Source organism: Blennius ocellaris (genome assembly GCF_963422515.1).
Source record: "Blennius ocellaris genome assembly, chromosome: 1".
NCBI classification, from domain to species: domain Eukaryota; kingdom Metazoa; phylum Chordata; class Actinopteri; order Blenniiformes; family Blenniidae; genus Blennius; species Blennius ocellaris.
Genome location: NC_137650.1, coordinates 3,460,924 through 3,484,290, shown reverse-complemented (window position 1 = coordinate 3,484,290; position 23,367 = coordinate 3,460,924). Strand labels below are relative to the sequence as shown.

General features: G+C 47.4%; 1 protein-coding gene across 1 annotated transcript; it reads right to left on the bottom strand.

The window, feature by feature from the left end:
* Window positions 1–4,196: 4,196 nt before the first annotated feature.
* csrp3 (cysteine and glycine-rich protein 3 (cardiac LIM protein)) lies at window positions 4,197–18,791 on the bottom strand. The gene is made up of 6 exons (XM_080499709.1): window positions 18,706–18,791; window positions 14,589–14,700; window positions 8,657–8,828; window positions 7,356–7,488; window positions 6,801–6,894; window positions 4,197–4,701 (listed from the first exon to the last, which is right to left on the bottom strand). The coding sequence occupies exons 2-6, from the start codon at window positions 14,698–14,700 to the stop codon at window positions 4,637–4,639; spliced, it is 576 nt and encodes a 191-aa protein (XP_080355835.1). The 5' UTR covers window positions 18,706–18,791; the 3' UTR covers window positions 4,197–4,636.
* Window positions 18,792–23,367: the final 4,576 nt, after the last annotated feature.

Sequence of the window (23,367 nt, the reverse complement as noted above, 5' to 3'; positions counted from 1 at the left end):
AAAACCTCACCAACAACACCTCACCAACACTTCACCAAAACCTCACCAACATTTCACCAACACCAACAACACCTCACCAACACCACCAACACTTCACCAACACCTCCCCAACACTTCACCAAAACCTCACCAACACCAACAACATTTCACCAACACCAACAACACCTCACCAACATTTCACCAACACTTCACCAACACCTCACCAACACTTCACCAACACCACCAACATTTCACCAACACCACCAACATTTCACCAACACCTCACCAACATTTCACCAACACCTCACCAACACTTCACCAACACCTCACCAACACTTCAACATTTCACCAACACCTCACCAACACTTCACCAACATTTCACCAACACCACCAACATTTCACCAACACCACCAACATTTCACCAACACTTCACCAACACATCACCAACATTTCACCAACACCACCAACTTCACCAACACCACCAACACTTCACCAACACCACCAACATTTCACCAACACCACCAACATTTCACCAACACCAACAACACCTCACCAACACCACCAACACTTCACCAACACCTCACCAACATTTCACCAACACCACCAACACCTCACCAACATTTCACCAACATCACCAACACCAACAACATTTCACCAACACCTCACCAACATTTCACCAACACCTCACCAACACTTCACCAACATTTCACCAACACCACCAACATTTCACCAACATTTCACCAACACTTCACCAACACCTCACCAACATTTCACCAACACCACCAACACCTCACCAACATTTCACCAACACCACCAAAACCTCACCAACATTTCACCAACACCACCAACACTTCACCAACACCTCACCAACATTTCACCAACACCTCACCAACACTTCAACACCACCAACTTCACCAACACCACACCAACACTTCACCAACACCACCAAAACCTCACCAACATTTCACCAACACCACCAACACCTCACCAACATTTCACCAACACTTCAACACCACCAACTTCACCAACACCTCACCAACACTTCACCAAAACCTCACCAACATTTCACCAACACCAACAACACCTCACCAACACCACCAACACTTCACCAACACCTCACCAAAACCTCACCAACACCAACAATACCTCACCAACATTTCACCAACACTTCACCAACACTTCACCAACACCTCACCAACACTTCACCAACATTTCACCAACACCACCAACATTTCACCAACACTTCACCAACACCTCACCAACATTTCACCAACACCACCAACACTTCACCAACACCAACAACACCTCACCAACACCACCAACATTTCACCAACACCAACAACACCTCACCAACACCTCACCAAAACCTCACCAACATTTCACCAACACCACCAACATTTCACCAACAACACCACCAACACCTCACCAACATTTCACCAACACCACCAAAACCTCACCAACATGTCACCAACATCACCAACAACATTTCACCAACACCAACAACACCGCACCAACACCTCACCAACATTTCACCAACACCACCAACACCTCACCAACATTTCACCAACACTTCAACACCACCAACTTCACCAACACCTCACCAACACTTCACCAAAACCTCACCAACATTTCACCAACACCAACAACACCTCACCAACACCACCAACACTTCACCAACACCTCACCAAAACCTCACCAACACCAACAATACCTCACCAACATTTCACCAACACTTCACCAACACTTCACCAACACCTCACCAACACTTCACCAACATTTCACCAACACCACCAACATTTCACCAACACTTCACCAACACCTCACCAACATTTCACCAACACCACCAACACTTCACCAACACCAACAACACCTCACCAACACCACCAACATTTCACCAACACCAACAACACCTCACCAACACCTCACCAAAACCTCACCAACATTTCACCAACACCACCAACATTTCACCAACAACACCACCAACACCTCACCAACATTTCACCAACACCACCAAAACCTCACCAACATGTCACCAACATCACCAACAACATTTCACCAACACCAACAACACCGCACCAACACCTCACCAACATTTCACCAACATCACCAACATTTCACCAACACCACCAACATTTCACCAACACCACCAACATTTCACCAACACCAACAACACCTCACCAACACTTCACCAACACCTCACCAAAACCTCACCAACAACACCTCACCAACACTTCACCAAAACCTCACCAACATTTCACCAACACTTCACCAACACCAACAACACCTCACCAACACCACCAACACTTCACCAACACCTCCCCAACACTTCACCAAAACCTCACCAACACCAACAACATTTCACCAACACCAACAACACCTCACCAACATTTCACCAACACTTCACCAACACCTCACCAACACTTCACCAACATTTCACCAACACCACCAACATTTCACCAACACCACCAACATTTCACCAACACCTCACCAACATTTCACCAACACCTCACCAACACTTCACCAACACCTCACCAACACTTCAACATTTCACCAACACCTCACCAACACTTCACCAACATTTCACCAACACTTCACCAACATTTCACCAACACCACCAACATTTCACCAACACCACCAACATTTCACCAACACTTCACCAACACATCACCAACATTTCACCAACACCACCAACTTCACCAACACCACCAACACTTCACCAACACCACCAACATTTCACCAACACCACCAACATTTCACCAACACCAACAACACCTCACCAACACCACCAACACTTCACCAACACCTCACCAACATTTCACCAACACCACCAACACCTCACCAAAACCTCACCAACATTTCACCAACATCACCAACACCAACAACATTTCACCAACACCTCACCAACATTTCACCAACACCTCACCAACACTTCACCAACATTTCACCAACACCACCAACATTTCACCAACATTTCACCAACACCACCAACACTTCACCAACACCTAACAAACATTTCACCATCACCACCAACACCTCACCAACATTTCACCAACACCACCAACACCACCAACACCACCAAAACCTCACCAACATTTCACCAACACCACCAACACTTCACCAACACCTCACCAACATTTCACCAACACCTCACCAACACTTCAACACCACCAACTTCACCAACACCACACCAACACTTCACCAACACCACCAAAACCTCACCAACATTTCACCAACACCACCAACACTTCACCAACACCTCACCAACATTTCACCAACACTTCAACACCACCAACTTCACCAACACCTCACCAACACTTCACCAACACCTCACCAACACTTCACCAACACCTCACCAACATCTCGGGGCAGACCTAGGACACCTGGAGGGACTATGTCTCTCTATGGCCTGGGAACACCTTGGGGTGCCACCAGAAGAGCTGGAGGAAGTGTCTGGGGTGAGGGAAGTCTGGGGAACTCTGGAAGACTGCTGCCTCCAGAACCCGGCCTGGATAAGAGGAAGATACTGGATGGATGGATGGATGGATGGATGGAGGGATGGTTTGTGTGCAGTGGTGGTTATTACTGATTTAAGGCATTTTCCCTCGTATAAACTATAAATGGCCCTTGAATATCTTCAATTCTCACTCTAAATGATATTTTCCAGTTAAAACACTGAACATCTGAAATATTCTGGTTGTTTTATCCAGTGAGAAGCACGTCGAAGTGACTTGGGAGCTTTCTATCGACTCCAGGTTGATCTAAAGTTCCGTATAAAGAAGTCAGTCTGTTGGTCAGCGGGGACTTTAAACTTGACCCTGGAGCAGAAATGGTGTTTATCCGACGGCACGGTGCTGCAGTGGTTTGTGTTTCCAGCACAGAATGAGGGTTTGCTTCCCAGCAGGGCGTCTGCAGTTTGCCTGTTGTCTGGATTGAGAGGGTTTGATTCTACTTTCCCTCCACAGCCTGCAGCTTCACGCTGACGTGGTGGAGGTGGTTGTGTAAACGCCACTCTTGGTGTCCATCACTGGGTGTTTGCAAATAACACAGACTAGGTAATGACTTCATTTCCGTTTTCTGAATCTGTTCCTCTGTTCAGCTCCTCTGAGTCGGTCCTGCCCGGTCATGACTTTAATTCTTGCTTGACGGCGATTCGTCCCGCCGTCTCCCTCTGAACCATTGTTTGGTTCACATTCAACACATTCATACATTCAACACACTGGTAATCAACTCTTTTATTGAATTTAGGTAAATCAGCGGTCACACAATCATTCATGAATGCAGGGAACATTGGATTGTTAATTAAGTCTCAGAAGAAGAAAGTGGCCAGTTGCTGTCGGTGGAAACGTTCAGCTCAACACGAGTAATATTCAGAACCAATCCAATAATGAAGCATTCGAGCTCCTTCCTGTATATGAGTCATTACAGAAGACTCTTTCAGGAAACATTTCCAGAAGCAAAGCTCATTTAATTTGGCACTTCTGTTTGAATTTCAAGGTAATTTGAACTTAAAAATGCTGTTAACAATAACAGCATTTTGAATTGAAGGCGTTGTACATGTCACATCGGGGATAAAAATCCACAAGGCTTTTTATCCTCGATGTGACGTGTACGACGTGTATGACGTGTACGATGCCGTCCAGTGTCGGTTCCGGCTCCGTTAGTCCAGCATGGCTTCATTCCCCAGTCCGAAGCCTTTGGGCCCAAAGTTTTTAGCGTAGCACACTGAGGAGGAAATGAGAAGAGTTGTGACGAGGCTGCGTGTTGTGGCGAGGCAGCGTGTTATGACGAGGCTGCGTGTTGTGACGGGGCTGCGTGTTGTGGTGAGGCTGCGTGTTGTGATGAGGCTGCATGTTGTGATGAGGCGGCGTGTTGTGACGGGGCTGCATGTTGTGACGAGGCTGCGTGTTGTGACGAGGCTGCGTGTTGTGACATGCTGCGTGTTGTCACGAGGCTGCGTGTTGTGGCGAGGCTGCGTGTTGTGACGAGGCTACGTGTTGTGACGAGGCTGCATGTTGTGACAAGTTAGCGTGTTGTGATGAGGCTGCGTGTTGTGACGTGGCTGCGTGTTGTGGCGAAGCTGCGTGTTGTGACGAGGCTGCATGTTGTATCGAGGCTGCGTGTTGTCACGAGGCTGCGTGTTGTGACGAGTCAGCGTGTTGTGACGGGGCTGCGTGTTGTGGCGAGGCTGCGTGTTGTGACGGGGCTGCGTGTTGTGACGGGGCTGCGTGTTGTGACGAGGCTGCGTGTTGTGACGAGACTGCGTGTTGTGGCGAGGCTGCATGTTGTGACAAGTTAGCGTGTTGTGACGAGGCTGCGTGTTGTGACGTGGCTGCGTGTTGTGGCGAAGCTGCGTGTTGTGACGAGGCTGCGTGTTGTGGCGAGGCTGCGTGTTGTGGCGAGGCTGCGTGTTGTGGCGAGGCTGCATGTTGTGACAAGTTAGCGTGTTGTGACGAGGCTGCGTGTTGTGATGTGGCTGCGTGTTGTGGCGAAGCTGCGTGTTGTGACGAGGCTGCATGTTGTGACGAGGCTGCGTGTTGTGACGAGTCAGCGTGTTGTGACGGGGCTGCGTGTTGGGACGGGGCTGCGTGTTGGGACGGAGCTGCGTGTTGTTGCGGGGCTGCGTGTTGTGACGAGACTGCGTGTTGTGACGGGGCTGCGTGTTGTGGCGAGGCTGCGTGTTGTGACGGGGCTGCGTGTTGTGACGGGGCTGCGTGTTGTGACGGGACTGCGTGTTGTGGCGAGGCTGCGTGTTGTGACGAGGCTACGTGTTGTGACGAGGTGGCGTGTTGTGACGAGGCTGCGTGTTGTGACATGCTGCGTGTTGTGACGAGGCTGCGCGTTGTGACGGGGCTGCGCGTTGTGACGGGGCTGCGTGTTGTGACGAGGCTGCGTGTTGTGACGAGGCTGCGTGTTGTGACATGCTGCGTGTTGTGACGAGGCTGCATGTTGTATCGAGGCTGCGTGTTGTCACGAGGCTGCGTGTTGTGACGAGTCAGCGTGTTGTGACGGGGCTGCGTGTTGTGGCGAGGCTGCGTGTTGTGACGGGGCTGCGTGTTGTGACGGGGCTGCGTGTTGTGACGAGGCTGCGTGTTGTGACGAGACTGCGTGTTGTGGCGAGGCTGCATGTTGTGACAAGTTAGCGTGTTGTGACGAGGCTGCGTGTTGTGACGTGGCTGCGTGTTGTGGCGAAGCTGCGTGTTGTGACGAGGCTGCGTGTTGTGGCGAGGCTGCGTGTTGTGGCGAGGCTGCGTGTTGTGGCGAGGCTGCATGTTGTGACAAGTTAGCGTGTTGTGACGAGGCTGCGTGTTGTGATGTGGCTGCGTGTTGTGGCGAAGCTGCGTGTTGTGACGAGGCTGCATGTTGTGACGAGGCTGCGTGTTGTGACGAGTCAGCGTGTTGTGACGGGGCTGCGTGTTGGGACGGGGCTGCGTGTTGGGACGGAGCTGCGTGTTGTTGCGGGGCTGCGTGTTGTGACGAGACTGCGTGTTGTGACGGGGCTGCGTGTTGTGGCGAGGCTGCGTGTTGTGACGGGACTGCGTGTTGTGGCGAGGCTGCGTGTTGTGACGAGGCTACGTGTTGTGACGAGGTGGCGTGTTGTGACGAGGCTGCGTGTTGTGACATGCTGCGTGTTGTGACGAGGCTGCGCGTTGTGACGGGGCTGCGCGTTGTGACGGGGCTGCGTGTTGTGACGAGGCTGCGTGTTGTGACGAGGCTGCGTGTTGTGACATGCTGCGTGTTGTGACGAGGCTGCGTGTTGTGACATGCTGCGTGTTGTGACGAGGCTGCGTGTTGTGACGAGGCTGCGTGTTGTGTGTCGGTACCTTTGCAGTACAGTTCTCCGTCCTTCTCCGTCACTGAGGTGGAGTCCAGGCTCTTCCCACACAAGGCGCAGCGGAAACAGGTTCGGTGCCACGGCTGCACACAAACACGTTAGTCCATCACTGCACCTCAGTTCACGTTTTCACTGCTCCGACACATAAAACCTCACGTCACAGTCAAGCGATGCAGAAAGTCTGATAACAAGCTGTTCACTACTTCAATGGTAAACAACTGTTTCTTTTGAATCCAGAAAGGTGTGTAGCGCCACATAGCTCATAATAATGGAATCAACGTTTTTCTGCATAACAAATAATAATTGCATAACATAATGCACTTTTGTAGTTGTTTTAACTATTTTGGATCTTTCAGAAATTTTTCCTTTTTTATTGTTCTGATAATTACTCATAATGCAAATAAAGTTTTTACAAGGAGCTACTACTGCAGCGCTACAGAGCCACAGGCCCTGATCTAAAACGATAGAAACTAAGATGAGGATTGATTTGATTGGAGAAACAAAACGACATGGTGTTTGCCACAAGGTGTGTTTGTTTGCGTACCTTCCCGGCTCCCATCACTTTCTCGGCAGCGTAAACGGCTGTGGAGCAGCGTGGGCAGCGGTCCGAACTCCCAAACTTCTGGGACAATTTGTTGGCGCTGGTGTCTGTGTTGGAGGCGGGACGAGGTTTGGACCTGAGGGCCGGGGAACATGAATAAGATGAATCCAACAGGAAGCTCTGCGGCGCGGCGCCTCGCTGCTCAACACGTCCAGGACAACCTGTCTCCGTCCCCTAATGACTATCAATCATGTTATTCATCTTTATCACTTAAAGTCCCTGTCGGAAGGCGGTTTTACATGATGCACTTGAATGCATCACTCAATGCCGTCATCTGTTTTAGCTTCATTATTATTATGTCAAAAATATCAAGATATCTTGTATTTTTGTGTCAAATATACTTAATAATCCTTCCAAACATGATAAACATACTTTGAAATCCAATCTTTCAAATCAATAATGCTGAAGGAAATTGTTGTGGACGAGTCGTCCAGGTTTAGTTTGGTGGACGAGTCGTCCTGATTTAGTTTGGTGGACGAGTCGTCCTAATTTAGTTTGGTGGACGAGTCATCCTGGTTTAGTTTGGTGGACGAGTCGTCCTGATTTAGTTTGGTGGACGAGTCGTCCTAATTTAGTTTGGTGGACGAGTCGTCCAGTTTGGTGGACGAGTCGTCCTGGTTTAGTTTGGTGGACGAGTCGTCCTGATTTAGTTTGGTGGACGAGTCGTCCTGATTTACAGTTTGGTGGATGAGTCGTCCAGGTTTAGTTTGGTGGACAAGTCGTCCAGTTTGGTGGACGAGTCGTCCAGGTTTAGTTTGGTGGACGAGTCGTGCAGTTTGGTGGACGAGTCGTTCAGGTTTAGTTTGGTGGACGAGTTGTCCAGGTTTAGTTTGGTGGACGAGTCGTGCAGTTTGGTGGACGAGTCGTCCAGGTTTAGTTTGGTGGACGAGTCGTCCTGATTTACAGTTTGGTGGACGAGTCCTCCTGATTTACAGTTTGGTGGACGAGTCGTCCAGGTTAAGTTTGGTGGACGAGTCGTCCTGGTATAGTTTGGTGGACGAGTCGTCCAGGTTTAGTTTGGTGGACGAGTCGTCCAGGTTTAGTTTGGTGGACGAGTCGTCCAGGTTTAGTTTGGTGGACGAGTCGTCCTGGTATAGTTTGGTGGACGAGTCGTCCAGGTTTAGTTTGGTGGACGAGTCGTCCAGGTTTAGTTTGGTGGACAAGTCGTCCAGGTTTAGTTTGGTGGACGAATCGTCCTGGTATAGTTTGGTGGACAAGTTGTCCAGGCACCACTGGACACTCACTGTGGAGGCTGCCGGGTCTCAAAGCGTCCTGGAGGACCGGAGCTCAGGGTGCCGGCTCCCTGCCCGTACCCGTAGCCCTTGGGCCCGTACTTCTTGCCGTAACACGACTTGCAGTAGATCTCAGACTCGTGCGCCGCCACCGTGGTGCTGTCCAGACCCTTCCTGCAGGTCACTGTGGGAAGAAGAGATGCTATGTACTCGTCCAGAGAGGACACGACCATAGATCTCTAGTATAGTATCATGGCTTTGTTTACATTCTCTTCATGGTAAACAAAGAGAACAAGTGCATGTAAATACATGTTTAAGAGTTACTTTTGATGAAAAGCTCGTTTGGAAGTCGCATGTAAATATCATGAAGTCAAAGTGTCCGTCCACACAATGAAGAACCCTCTTGTCTATCCCCAAAGTTCTCCACAAAGCTTCTGCCCAAACGTCTCTAGAACACATCTCTATGAACACGTCTCTATGAACTTGTCTCTATGAACTCGTCTCTATGAACTCGTCTCTATGAACTCGTCTCTATGAACACGTCTCTATGTACACGTCTATGAACTCGTCTCTATGAACTCGTCTCTATGAACTCGTCTCTATGAACAAGTCTCTATGAACTCGTCTCTATGAACACGTCTCTATGAACTCGTCTCTATGAACACGTCTCTATGAACTCGTCTCTATGAACACGTCTCTATGAACACGTCTATGAACTCGTCTCTATGAACAAGTCTCTATGAACTCGTCTCTATGAACACGTCTCTATGAACTCGTCTCTATGAACTCGTCTCTATGAACACGTCTCTATGAACTCGTCTCTATAAACACGTCTCTATGAACACGTCACTATGAACAAGTCTCTATGAACTCGTCTCTATGAACACGTCTCTATGAACTCGTCTCTATGAACACGTCTCTATGAACACGGCTCTATGAACACGTCACTATGAACTCGTCTCTATGAACACGTCTCTATGAACACGGCTCTATGAACACGTCTCTATGAACACGGCTCTATGAACACGTCTCTATGAACACGTCTCTATGAACATGGCTCTATGAACACGTCTCTATGAACACGTCTCTATGAACACGTCTCTGAACACGTCTCTATGAACTCGTCTCTATGAACACGTCTCTATGAACTCGTCTCTATAAGCTTGTCTCTATGAACACGTCTCTATGAACTCGTCTCTATGAACAAGTCTCTATGAACTCGTCTCTATGAACACGTCTCTATGAACACGTCTATGAACTCGTCTCTATGAACACGTCTCTATGAACACGTCTCTATGAACTCGTCTCTATGAACTCTTCTCTATGAACACGTCTCTATGAACACGTCTCTATGAACACGTCTCTATGAAATCGTCTCTATGAACACGTCACTATGAACACGTCTCTATGAACTCGTCTCTATGAACACGTCTCTATGAACACGTCTCTATGAACTCGTCTCTATGAACACGGCTCTATGAACACGTCACTATGAACTCGTCTCTATGAACACGGCTCTATGAACACGTCTCTATGAACACGTCACTATGAACACGTCTCTATGAACTCGTCTATGAACACGGCTCTATGAACACGTCTCTGAACACGTCTCTATGAACTCGTCTCTATGAACACGTCTCCATGAACTCGTCTCTATAAGCTTGTCTCTATGAACACGTCTCTATGAACACGTCTCTATGAACACGTCTCTATGAACTCGTCTCTATGAACACGTCTCTATGAACACGGCTCTATGAACTCGTCTCTATGAACACTTCTATGAACACGTCACTATGAACATGGCTCTATGAACACGTCTCTATGAACACGTCTATGAACACGGCTCTATGAACACGTATCTATGAACACGTCACTATGAACTCGTCTCTATGAACTCGTCTCTATGAACACGTCTATGAACACGTCACTATGAACACGTCTCTATGAACACATCTCTATGAACTCGTCTCTATGAACACGTCTCTATGAACACGTCTCTATGAACACGTCTCTATGAACACGGCTCTATGAACTCGTCTCTATGAACACTTCTATAAACACGTCACTATGAACATGGCTCTATGAACACGTCTCTATGAACACGTCTATGAACACGGCTCTATGAACACGTCTCTATGAACACGTCACTATGAACTCGTCTCTATGAACTCGTCTCTATGAACACGTCTATGAACACGTCACTATTAACACGTCTCTATGAACACGTCTCTATGAACTCGTCTATGAACACGTCTCTATAAACTCGTCTCTATAAGCTTGTCTCTATGAACACGTCTCTATGAACACGTCTCTATGAACTCGTCTCTATAAACACGTCTCTATGAACACGTCACTATGAACTCGTCTCTATGAACTCGTCTCTATGAACACGTCTATGAACACGTCTCTATGAACACGTCTCTATGAACTCGTCTATGAACACGGCTCTATGAACACGTCTCTGAACACGTCTCTATGAACTCGTCTCTATGAACACGTCTCTATAAACTCATCTCTATAAGCTTGTCTCTATGAACACATCTCTATGAACACGTCTCTATGAACTCGTCTCTATGAACACGTCTCTATGAACACGTCTCTATGAACTCGTCTCTCTGAACACGTCACCGTGAACCACATGGACCAGATGTCATGAACCACTGAGACGGGGGCTCAGGAGGGTCAGGGGGATCAGCAGCACTTGGGGGGGGGGGGGGTGGGGGGGGGGTGTTTCTATTTGCAGCCAGACGGACGAGTGAAAGATGAACGACGGAGAAACGACCAGGAGCTGGACTTCACCCTCCCTGTGGACCCATATGACTGTCACACACTGCCAGCTGGACCGTGTGTCTGTGTGTGTGTGTGTGTGTGTGTGTGTGTGTGTGTGTGTGTGTGTGTGTGTGTGTGTCTGTGTGTGTGTGTGTGTGTGTCTGTGTGTGTGTGTGTGTGTGTGTGTGTGTGTGTGTGTGTGTGTGTGTGTGTGTGTGTGTGTGTGTGTGTGTGTGTGTGTGTGTGTGTCATTCTCCACAGCAAGGAGACTCAGACAGATCCCAGCCCACTCCAACCTCCTGAACAAGTAATGGTGAATGTAGAAGCGTTAAAAGAAGAACTACAGTCGTCCTCATTAAAGACCTGCAGTTAGGTCTGGTGTCATTAAAGACCTGCAGTTAGGTCTGGTGTCATTAAAGACCTGCAGTTAGGTCTGGTGTCATTAAAGACCTGCAGTTAGGTCTGGTGTCATTAAAGACCTGCAGTTAGGTCTGGTGTCATTAAAGACCTGCAGTTAGGCCTGGTGTCATTAAAGACCTGCAGTTAGGTCTGGTGTCATTAAAGACCTGCAGTTAGGTCTGGTGTCATTAAAGACCTGCAGTTAGGTCTGGTGTCATTAAAGACCTGCAGTTAGGTCTGGTGTCATTAAAGACCTGCAGTTAGGTCTGGTGTCATTAAAGACCTGCAGTTAGGTCTGGTGTCATTTCGTCAACATCTGAGAAAGTTGAGTGGTGAAGTTTGAGCTCAAAGCCAAAGAGGAGGAGGATTCAGTGTTCCAGATGTGTTGAGCAGCAGAGGCTCCTCCGTCATTTAGTGTCTGACGACAACAGTCACCCTCAGGAGAGCGTTGACAATCTTATTTTGAAAGGCAAAGTGCTGGCTAGGTAGTGTGTGTAGATGCACTAGAGAGCACATTCTTACATTTTCTCATGAAGTTCTCCAGTGTTGATGAGCAAGGCACATTTGGATGTTTAGGGGGTCAAATCTATTCTCTCTCAGACGCTGAGGGGCTTTTTGGGGTGAAAATCGTTCTTTGAAAGGCAAATTGCAGACCTCCTGTTGGATTTTACCCTACCGTCAGTCAACCCTACCGTCAGTCAAACCTACCGTCAGTCAACCCTACCGTCAGTCAAACCTACTGTCAGCCAACCGTTGACCGTCAGTCAACCCTACCATCAGTCAAACCTACCGTCAGTCAACCCTACCGTCAGTCAACCCTACCGTCAGTCAAACCTACCGTCAGTCAAACCTACTGTCAGTCAATCATGTCGTCAGTCAATCATGTCGTCAGTCAATTCTACCGTCAGTCACTCCTACCGTCAGTCAACCCTACCGTCAGTCAACCCTACCATCAGTCAACCCTACCGTCAGTCAAACCTACCGTCAGTCATCCTACCGTCAGTCAACCCTACCGTCAGTCAAACTACCGTCAGTCACTCCTACCGTCAGTCAACCCTACCGTCAGTCAAACCTACTGTCAGTCAATCATGTCGTCAGTCAATCATGTCGTCAGTCAATTCTACCGTCAGTCACTCCTACCGTCAGTCAACCCTACCGTCAGTCAACCCTACCATCAGTCAACCCTACCGTCAGTCAAACCTACCGTCAGTCACTCCTCCCGTCAGTCAATCATGTCGTCAGTCAAACCTACCGTCAGTCAAACCTACCGTCAGTCATCCTACCGTCAGTCAACCCTACCGTCAGTCAAACCTACCGTCAGTCAAACCTACCGTCAGTCAAACCTACCGTCAGTCAATCATGTCGTCAGTCAATCATGTCGTCAGTCAATTCTACCGTCAGTCAATCCTACCGTCAGTCAATCCTGTCGTCAGTCTTGGTGAGCGTCCAACATTTGATTCAACATTTTTGTGTGTTTCGTGGGTCACATTTGGCCTCCAGGCAGCAACAAAACAATAATAACCAACATTAGACAAACACCACAGTCGTGGCCTCCAGGATTCCTGCTCCTCCATCATAAACACCCTGAAGGGACAATTTTATCAAATTGAGTTTCAGCAACATCAAACTGACCAGTAAGAACAATTTTTCCTTCAATATATTTCCTTAAATATCTGTACACTTTACACTTTACATTGCATTATCACTTAAAGTTTCACTTTTTATCATAGTTTTTGTGCAACAAAAGGCCCACTATATGTGTGTTTGTGTATCTGCACAGTTTTTAATACAAACAACATGTGTATTGCACTTTGACTACGATGAACACACTTTAGTCAAAGCAGATGAAAATGGTCAGATTGGAAGAAAGAGGAATACATTCCAGAACTACCAAATCCAGTGAGCTGCCCTACGAAGGGTTAAGTTACAGTCGGAGTAACTCATCTCTACATTTCACTTTCTTTCTCTTCTCCTTTATTATTATTTCCAAATCAAGTTCATGGTCGTGTTGCTGGGACTCATTTGTTCCATAACCTCGGGCTTCTTAAAAGCTGATTTATAAACTGTAGACAGCAACAAAACAAAGTTTTACAAACATGCACACCACTTTTAGAAAGAGAACATTTTATAGTTTTGAGATTAAACCAATGTGTTTCAGGTAATGTGGATCCGTCACAAAGCTAGTTAAGTACTAATCTGAAAGTAAACAGGAGTTTAGTGAAATAAAAACCAGTAAACAAAACAGATTTATAGTTGATGGAGTGACAGCAGCGCTGCAACTTTTCAACTGTATTCAGTTATAACAAAAACTATGAATAGAATAGAATAGAATAGAAAAGAATAGACTAGAATAGAATAGAAATTCTTGAACTCCATGAAACTTCCATATTTGCATTATTGATTGTATCAAACTTGGGTCTAAAGGTTAGGAGTACTACATTATTATACTACTTTATTTGGTACTTTTCACGACCCTGGCAGTGGAACTAAATCTCACATGTGTAACTGAAGCTGGTTTAACAAGTGTGAAAATAAAAGTGTCTCCTTGTTCAGAGTTTGTGCTTCTGAAGCCCTAAAACCTGAGAGAACCCAGACATGACTGTGACTGTGGTCTCCGGAGCGGTGGAAGGACTTCCAGGGTTCTGACAATGTAGCCAACAGTGAAAAGAGCAGGGCTCTGAGGCTGAGCCCTGTGGAACCCCGGGAGGAGAGGAACCAGTGGAGACCACTGGGACCTGCTGGTCCAGTCCAGGCCCGCAGGACCAGGTTCACTCACTGCAGATGAAGCAGGTCTTATGGAAGCTTCTGCCGTTACACTGGACCTCCTCAGCGTGGTAGACCGTCGCCTCACAGGCGCCGCACTTCACCCCGCCTCCCCAGTGTGGCATCTGAAACAACATCACTCCGCTGAGCGCTCACTGTAACCTCATTTAGTCACCTCATTCTGGATCTTTCTAACTCGCTGGGTGAAAACTCAACTAACCAACCACAACCACACTTAGGAGGCTGTTAGGAGGCTTCCTGAAGGAGCTAGGACAGGTGTTAGGAGGCTTCCTGAAGGAGCTAGGAGAGGAGTTAGGAGGCTGTTAGGAGGCTTCCTGAAGGAGCTAGGACAGGTGTTAGGAGGCTTCCTGAAGGAGCTAGGAGAGGTGTTAGGAGGCTTCCTGAAGGAGCTAGGAGAGGAGTTAGGAGGCTTCCTGAAGGTGCTAGGACAGGTGTTAGGAGGCTGTTAGGAGGCTTCCTGAAGGAGCTAGGACAGGTGTTAGGAGGCTTCCTGAAGGAGCTAGGAGAGGTGTTAGGAGGCTTCCTGAAGGAGCTAGGAGAGGAGTTAGGAGGCTTCCTGAAGGTGCTAGGACAGGTGTTAGGAGGCTGTTAGGAGGCTTCCTGAAGGGGCTAGGAGAGGTGTTAGGAGGCTTCCTGAAGGAGCTAGGAGAGGTGTTAGGAGGCTTCCTGAAGGTGCTAGGACAGGTGTTAGGAGGCTGTTAGGAGGTTTCCTGAAGGGGCTAGGAGAGGTGCTAGGAGGCTTCCTGAAGGAGCTAGGAGAGGTGCTAGGAGGCTTCCTGAAGGAGCTAGGAGAGGAGTTAGGAGGCTTCTAAAAGGAGCTAGGAGAGGTGTTAGAAGACTTCCTGAAGGAGCTAGGAGAGTGTTAGGAGGGTGTTAGGAGGCCTCCTGAAGGAGCTAGGAGAGGTGTTAGGAGGCTTCCTGAAGGAGCTAGGAGAGGAGTTAGGAGGCTTCCTGAAGGGGCTAGGAGAGGTGCTAGGAGGCTTCCTGAAGGAGCTAGGAGAGGTGCTAGGAGGCTTCCTGAAGGAGCTAGGAGAGGAGTTAGGAGGCTTCTAAAAGGAGCTAGGAGAGGTGTTAGAAGACTTCCTGAAGGAGCTAGGAGAGTGTTAGGAGGGTGTTAGGAGGCCTCCTGAAGGAGCTAGGAGAGGTGTTAGGAGGGTGTTAGGAGGCTTCCTGAAGGAGCTAGGAGAGGTGTTAGGAGGCTGATAGGAGGCTTCCTGAAGGAGCTAGGAGAGGTGTTAGGAGGCTTCCTGAAGGAGCTAGGAGAGGAGTTAGGAGGCTTCCTGAAGGTGCTAGGACAGGTGTTAGGAGGCTGTTAGGAGGCTTCCTGAAGGGGCTAGGAGAGGTGTTAGGAGGCTTCCTGAAGGAGCTAGGAGAGGTGTTAGGAGGCTTCCTGAAGGTGCTAGGACAGGTGTTAGGAGGCTGTTAGGAGGCTTCCTGAAGGGGCTAGGAGAGGTGCTAGGAGGCTTCCTGAAGGAGCTAGGAGAGGTGCTAGGAGGCTGATAGGAGGCTTCCTGAAGGAGCTAGGAGAGGTGTTAGGAGGCTTCCTGAAGGTGCTAGGACAGGTGTTAGGAGGCTTCCTGAAGGAGCTAGGAGAGGTGTTAGGAGGCTTCCTGAAGGAGCTAGGAGAGGAGTTAGGAGGCTGTTAGGAGGCTTCCTGAAGGAGCTAGGACAGGTGTTAGGAGGCTTCCTGAAGGAGCTAGGAGAGGAGTTAGGAGGCTTCCTGAAGGTGCTAGGACAGGTGTTAGGAGGCTGTTAGGAGGCTTCCTGAAGGGGCTAGGAGAGGTGTTAGGAGGCTTCCTGAAGGAGCTAGGAGAGGTGTTAGGAGGCTTCCTGAAGGTGCTAGGACAGGTGTTAGGAGGCTGTTAGGAGGTTTCCTGAAGGGGCTAGGAGAGGTGCTAGGAGGCTTCCTGAAGGAGCTAGGAGAGGTGCTAGGAGGCTTCCTGAAGGAGCTAGGAGAGGAGTTAGGAGGCTTCTAAAAGGAGCTAGGAGAGGTGTTAGAAGACTTCCTGAAGGAGCTAGGAGAGTGTTAGGAGGGTGTTAGGAGGCCTCCTGAAGGAGCTAGGAGAGGTGTTAGGAGGCTTCCTGAAGGAGCTAGGAGAGGAGTTAGGAGGCTTCCTGAAGGTGCTAGGACAGGTGTTAGGAGGCTGTTAGGAGGCTTCCTGAAGGGGCTAGGAGAGGTGCTAGGAGGCTTCCTGAAGGAGCTAGGAGAGGTGCTAGGAGGCTTCCTGAAGGAGCTAGGAGAGGAGTTAGGAGGCTTCTAAAAGGAGCTAGGAGAGGTGTTAGAAGACTTCCTGAAGGAGCTAGGAGAGTGTTAGGAGGGTGTTAGGAGGCTTCCTGAAGGAGCTAGGAGAGGTGTTAGGAGGGTGTTAGGAGGCTTCCTGAAGGAGCTAGGAGAGGTGTTAGGAGGCTGATAGGAGGCTTCCTGAAGGAGCTAGGAGAGGTGTTAGGAGGCTTCCTGAAGGAGCTAGGAGAGGAGTTAGGAGGCTTCCTGAAGGTGCTAGGACAGGTGTTAGGAGGCTGTTAGGAGGCTTCCTGAAGGGGCTAGGAGAGGTGTTAGGAGGCTTCCTGAAGGAGCTAGGAGAGGTGTTAGGAGGCTTCCTGAAGGTGCTAGGAGAGGTGTTAGGAGGCTGTTAGGAGGCTTCCTGAAGGGGCTAGGAGAGGTGCTAGGAGGCTTCCTGAAGGAGCTAGGAGAGGTGCTAGGAGGCTGATAGGAGGCTTCCTGAAGGAGCTAGGAGAGGTGTTAGGAGGCTTCCTGAAGGTGCTAGGACAGGTGTTAGGAGGCTTCCTGAAGGAGCTAGGAGAGGTGTTAGGAGGCTTCCTGAAGGAGCTAGGAGAGGAGTTAGGAGGCTTCTTAAAGGAGCTAGGAGAGGTGTTAGGATGGTGTTAGGAGGCTTCCTGAAGGAGTTAGGAGAGGTGTTAGGAGGCTTCCTGAAGGAGTTAAGGAAAGGCGTGAGGAGGCTTCTTAAAGGAGACTCTAAAGGAAGCATCAGTGTTTCCTAGGCTAAAGGAGGCTCTAAAGGAAGCATCAGTGTTTCCTAGGCTAAAGGAGGCTCTAAAGGAAGCATCAGTCTTTCCTAGGCTAAAGGAGGTTCTAAAGGAAGCATCAGTGTTTCCTAGGCTAAAGGAAGCATCAGTGTTTCCTAGGCTAATGGAGAAACTAGCCACTTCTTTCATAAAAAATAATTTCATGTTCATTTCAGTCTGTCCTACATTAACAAATAAACTTTAGCAGTTGAGGTTGAAACGGACCAGGCAGGAGGGTTAGGGTCAGATATTGAGGGTTAGGTTAGGGTCAGATATTGAGGGTTAGGGTTAGGGTTAGATATTGAGGGTTAGGGTTAGGGTTAGATATTGAGGGTTAGGGTCAGATATTGAGGGTTAGGGTTAGGGTTAGGGTTAGGGTCAGATATTGAGGGTTAGGGTTAGCAATGATACTGATCATTCATTGCTTCTTCAGAATTAATGAATGATCGATCGTATCAAAAGCTCAATAAAAATCAACAAACACGCCAACTCCATACATCTCATTATCTATAGTGGTTGCAATGTGTTCTGCATATCCATCAATGCTAATGATGTTGAGTGATTCCACCTAAACCCAAACTGAGGTTCATTCAATAAATCCTGCTTCTCAATAAAAGCATTATCCACTCCCTTTACAGCAGCGGTCCCTGAGGATTAAACGTGTAAATAAGAACATAAAAGCACGGTCAAGCAGGAAATCTGAAATTTGGCTTCCTGTGTCCTTGTTTCCTAAGACTGAAGATGTTTTGTGGGGCTTCTGATTTGCCTCCCCTGAAGCTCCGGTCCTGCTGCCCTGCTCTGGCTCTTTGTTGGACATTGCAGTTCCTCTCAGCAGCTGCCGTCGCCTCACAGCACTGCTATGTGATATTTCAAGAACAGAGGCTGACGCTCACCGGCAGACTTTTCTGGAATGTCTGAATATGGTTGAGAGACGTCAGAGATCTGCCTCTTCACCTCTTTATATGAGAAAAACGTGACTGTTCATTCAGTGGAAATTAAAGTTAAAATAAAGAATAAATGGACATTCCTGAGTTGTAAGAAGCCCCAGAGGCAGATTAGTTCCAGTGACGACGCCAGGCTCTTACCTTGACTGCAGGTCTTTGCACGTCGGTCTGAATGTGGCTGCAGAGACACTGAGGGGTTTAAATACTGTCCATCTCGCCATCGCCACAGTCCATCAGTGACGCTCCAGTGAAAGCATCCTCCTAAAATAACTGGTGACGGCGCTCGGACCCTCCATCAGCGGCTGAAAGGGCCCCGAGCATCAATCGCCCACACATTTGTTCTGGAACAAACTCCGACCGTCACCAAACAGCTGCGTCCGTCCGGCATGGCTTGTTTGGAGATTCAAGTCATAGAGGGAGGGCGAACGTGAATGATCATCATCGGGGGAACAGGAGTCGCTGCGACTCACAGTTGCAGGTAATACTTGCTGGAAACACCACATGATTCACTTTGGAACAATAATGCAAATACAACCGATGGAGCTTCACTGAGTAGAAGTTCTGTTAGCATGAGCCACGTTGTCACTAAACTGCTGTTTAGAGAGGGAGGAAGAGGAACTACCTTTGTCCTCCTCACAGCAACATGGAAGACTGTAAGTAATATCAATACAGTATTCACCTGTTTGAACCGGTGGTGTTGGATTCAAGCTCATTAAAGAATCATTCGATTAATCGGCTGGTCGATTTAATCTGCCGAATGAAGCCATTTGAGAACAATCAATGCTCAGCCAAAAGGGCTGAATGTTCACATTTACTTTTCACCATTAAAATGGAGTGATTATGTTGTTTTCCTGATGTCCTTGTGTTACATATCCAGTAGGAGGCGCTCCTGTCCACAACAGAGTGAGGTGAAGGGTGGGGCCACGTCTACACAAACCCAAGCTTTTACCAAAAGGGACATTTCCCCCTCTATGTTTACAAAGAAATCTTCATTGACATGGACCCACATGTCCACCTGGTTCAGAGCCCCTATGAGCAGCCTCACCTGTAGGGGGCAGTGTAACGAGAAGCCTGGCGCCATGATGGCCAATCAGAGAAATATCAGCTTTTCAAATACCAGGGTCCGTGTAAACGTGACCTGAACAGCCGAGGGCGCATCGACTGCAGGGAGCAGTGCAGTAAATACGCAAACAAATCAATACGTTTCCCACGACGCGCCGCCTCATGGCGTTCACGCTTGACTGAGGTTAGCCCGTCCACGCTGCCGCCACATTGGCCCAAAGTCGCCATCTGTGATGTGGCACATCGACGCACATATTCATATCAACACCAATACTGAGAATTATCCAATGAGTCGACATGTCACTTAATAGAATTGTTTATTTACTAATATTGGAATCTGTCCCAAAATATCTGAATAATCATCTATTTATATCAGTGACCCTGAATAATCATCTCTTTATATCAGTGATCCTGAATAATCATCCTTTATATCAGTGACCCTGAATAATCATCTCTTTATATCAGTGACCCTGAATAATCATCCTTTATAGCCTCATATGTAGCCTCACGTAGCCTCATTTGTAGCCTCACATGTAGCCTCACATGTAGCCTCACGTAGCCTCACATGTAGCCTCACATAGCCTCACGTAGCCTCATATGTAGCCTCACATGTAGCCTCACGTAGCCTCATATGTATCTTCATGTAGCCTCACGTAGCCTCATATGTAGCCTCACATGTAGCCTCACGTAGCTCATATGGAGCCTCACACATAGCCTCATATGTAGCCTCACGTAGCCTCACATGTAGCCTCTCGTAGCCTCATATGTAGTCTCATGTAGCCTCATATGTTGCCTCTTATGTTGTCTCACCTGTAGCCTCACATGTATCCTCATATGTAGCCTCACATAGCCTCATATGCATCCTCATATGTAGCCTCACATGTAGCCTCATATGTAGCCTCACATGTAGTCTCACATAGCCTCACACGTAGCCTCACGTAGCCTCACATGTATCCTCATATGTCGCCTCACGTAGCCTCACATAGCCTCATATGTAGCCTCTTATGTTGTCTCACCTGTAGCCTCACATGTATCCTCATATGTAGCCTCACATGTATCCTCACGTAGCCTCACACGTAGCCTCACATATAGCCTCACACGTAGCCTCACATATAGCCTCATATGTAGTCTCATGTAGCCTCATATGTAGCCTCACGTAGACTCATATGTAGCCTCACATGTAGCCTCATATGTAGCCTCACATAGACTCATATGTAGCCTCTTATGTTGTCTCACCTGTAGCCTCACATGTAGCCTCACATGTATCCTCATATGTAGCCTCACATGTAGTCTCACATAGCCTCATATGTAGCCCCACATAGCCTCATATGTAGCCTCACGTAGTCTCACATAGCCTCATATGTAGCCTCACATGTAGTCTCACATAGCCTCATATGTAGCCTCACGTAGCCTCATATGTAGTGTCACATAGCCTCATATGTATCCTCATACAGCTATGTTCAAAATAATAGCAGTGTTGTTAAAAATGTGAATAAAGCTCAAAATCCTTATAATATTTTTTTCTTTTCTTTCATTAGGAACGCTGCACATGGTATTGCACAACAAATCATGAAGAAAAAAGTATCAATATTTAATTACTTTACAGAACATGAAGGAAAAGGTGATATTTCTGTGTTAAAAAAAATAGCAGTGTCGGCATTTCTCATTACAAACTCAAATATTTACTAAACAAACTGAAAAAATATTAACATTTAGCAATCCTGACAATTAGTTAACTAATATTTCGTTGAATAACCCCTGTTTTTGATAACTGCTGCACATCTGTGCTGCATGGAGTCAACCAACCTCTGGCACCTCTGAACAGGAACATTGGACAACCTTCCACAATTCCTCTGCATTTTGGGGTTTTGCCTCAGAAACAGCAAATTTTCTGTCACACCACAAGTGCTCCATTGGATTAAGGTCCGGGGATTGGGCTGGCCACTCCAGAACCTCAATGTTGTTGGTCTGGAACCAAGATTTGGCTGGTTACTGGTATGTTTGGGGTCATTGTCCTGTTGAAACATCCATTTCAGGGGCATTTCCCATTTGGCATAAGGCAGCATGACCTCCTCAAGTATTGTGATGTATCCACATTGATCCATGATCCCTGGTATGCGATATAAAGGCCCGACACCATGGTAAGAGAAACAGCCCCACATCATGATGCTTGCACCACCATGCTTCATGGTCTTCAGAGTGTGCTGGGGCTTGTATTCAGGGTTTGGGGGTCGTCTGACAAACTGGATCCAAAAAGAACAATCTTACTTTCATCAGTCCACAAAATATTTCTCCATTTCTCTAGAGGCCAGTCAACATGATGTTTGGAAAATGCAATCCTCTTCAGCACATGTCTTTTTTGCAACAGTGGGACTTTGCGGGGGCTTCTTGCTGGTAGATTAGCCTCACATAGCGTCTTCTAATTGTCCCAGCACTCACAGGTCCCTTCAGACCGTCTCTGACCTCCTGGAGCAGACCCTTGGCTTAGTCTTTGCCATTCTGACTATCCTTCGGTCCATTCCAATGGTAGTCTTCCGCTTTCTTCCACGTCTCTCTGGTTTGTCTTTCCATTTTAAAGCATTGGAGATCATTCTAGCTGAGCAGCTGATCATTTCCTGCACTTTTTTATACGTTTTCCCCTCAACAATCAACTTTTTAATCAAAGCACGCTTTTCTTCTGAACAATGTTTGGCACGACCCATCTTTCATCAGTTTTCACAGAGAATTGCCTGCACAACATGTGCTGGCTTCATCCTTCAATAAGGGCCATAATGAATGATCTCACTGATTGAACTCCACACTGCTATTTGTTTGAACATGCCCCTTTTATTTAATTAGTCAATTACACAGAACCAGGCGTATTCATATCATCAAAGTTGGGTCTGTTGGTTCCTCTGACTTTACTACACCTGCTGGTAAATTATTTTCCATTTATTATTATGTTTTATACCAAAAACAGTGATTTATCTGGTTCGTCATGTTGGACTGCTATTATTCTGAACATAGCTGTGTGTAATCTCACATAGCCTCATATGTATTCTCACATAGCCTCATATGTAGTCTCACATAGCCTCATATGTAGTCTCACATAGCCTCATATGTAGTCTCACATAGCCTCATATGTAGTCTCACATAGCCTCATATGTATTCTCACATAGCCTCATATGTAGTCTCACATAGCCTCATATGTATCCTCACATAGCCTCATATGTAGTCTCACATAGCCTCATATGTAGTCTCACATAGCCTCATATGTAGCCTCACATAGCCTCATATGTATTCTCACATAGCCTCATATGTAGTCTCACATAGCCTCATATGTATTCTCACATAGCCTCATATGTAGTGTCACATAGCCTCATATGTATTCTCACATAGCCTCATATGTATTCTCACATAGCCTCATATGTATTCTCACATAGCCTCATATGTAGTCTCACATAGCCTCATATGTATCCTCACATAGCCTCATATGTAGTCTCACATAGCCTCATATGTAGTCTCACATAGCCTCATATGTAGCCTCACATAGCCTCATATGTAGTGTCACACAGCCTCATATGTATTCTCACATAGCCTCATATGTAGCCTCACATAGCCTCATATGTAGTGTCACATAGCCTCATATGTAGTGTCACATAGCCTCATATGTATCCTCACATAGCCTCATATGTAGTCTCACATAGCCTCATATGTATCCTCACATAGCCTCATATGTAGTCTCACATAGCCTCATATGTA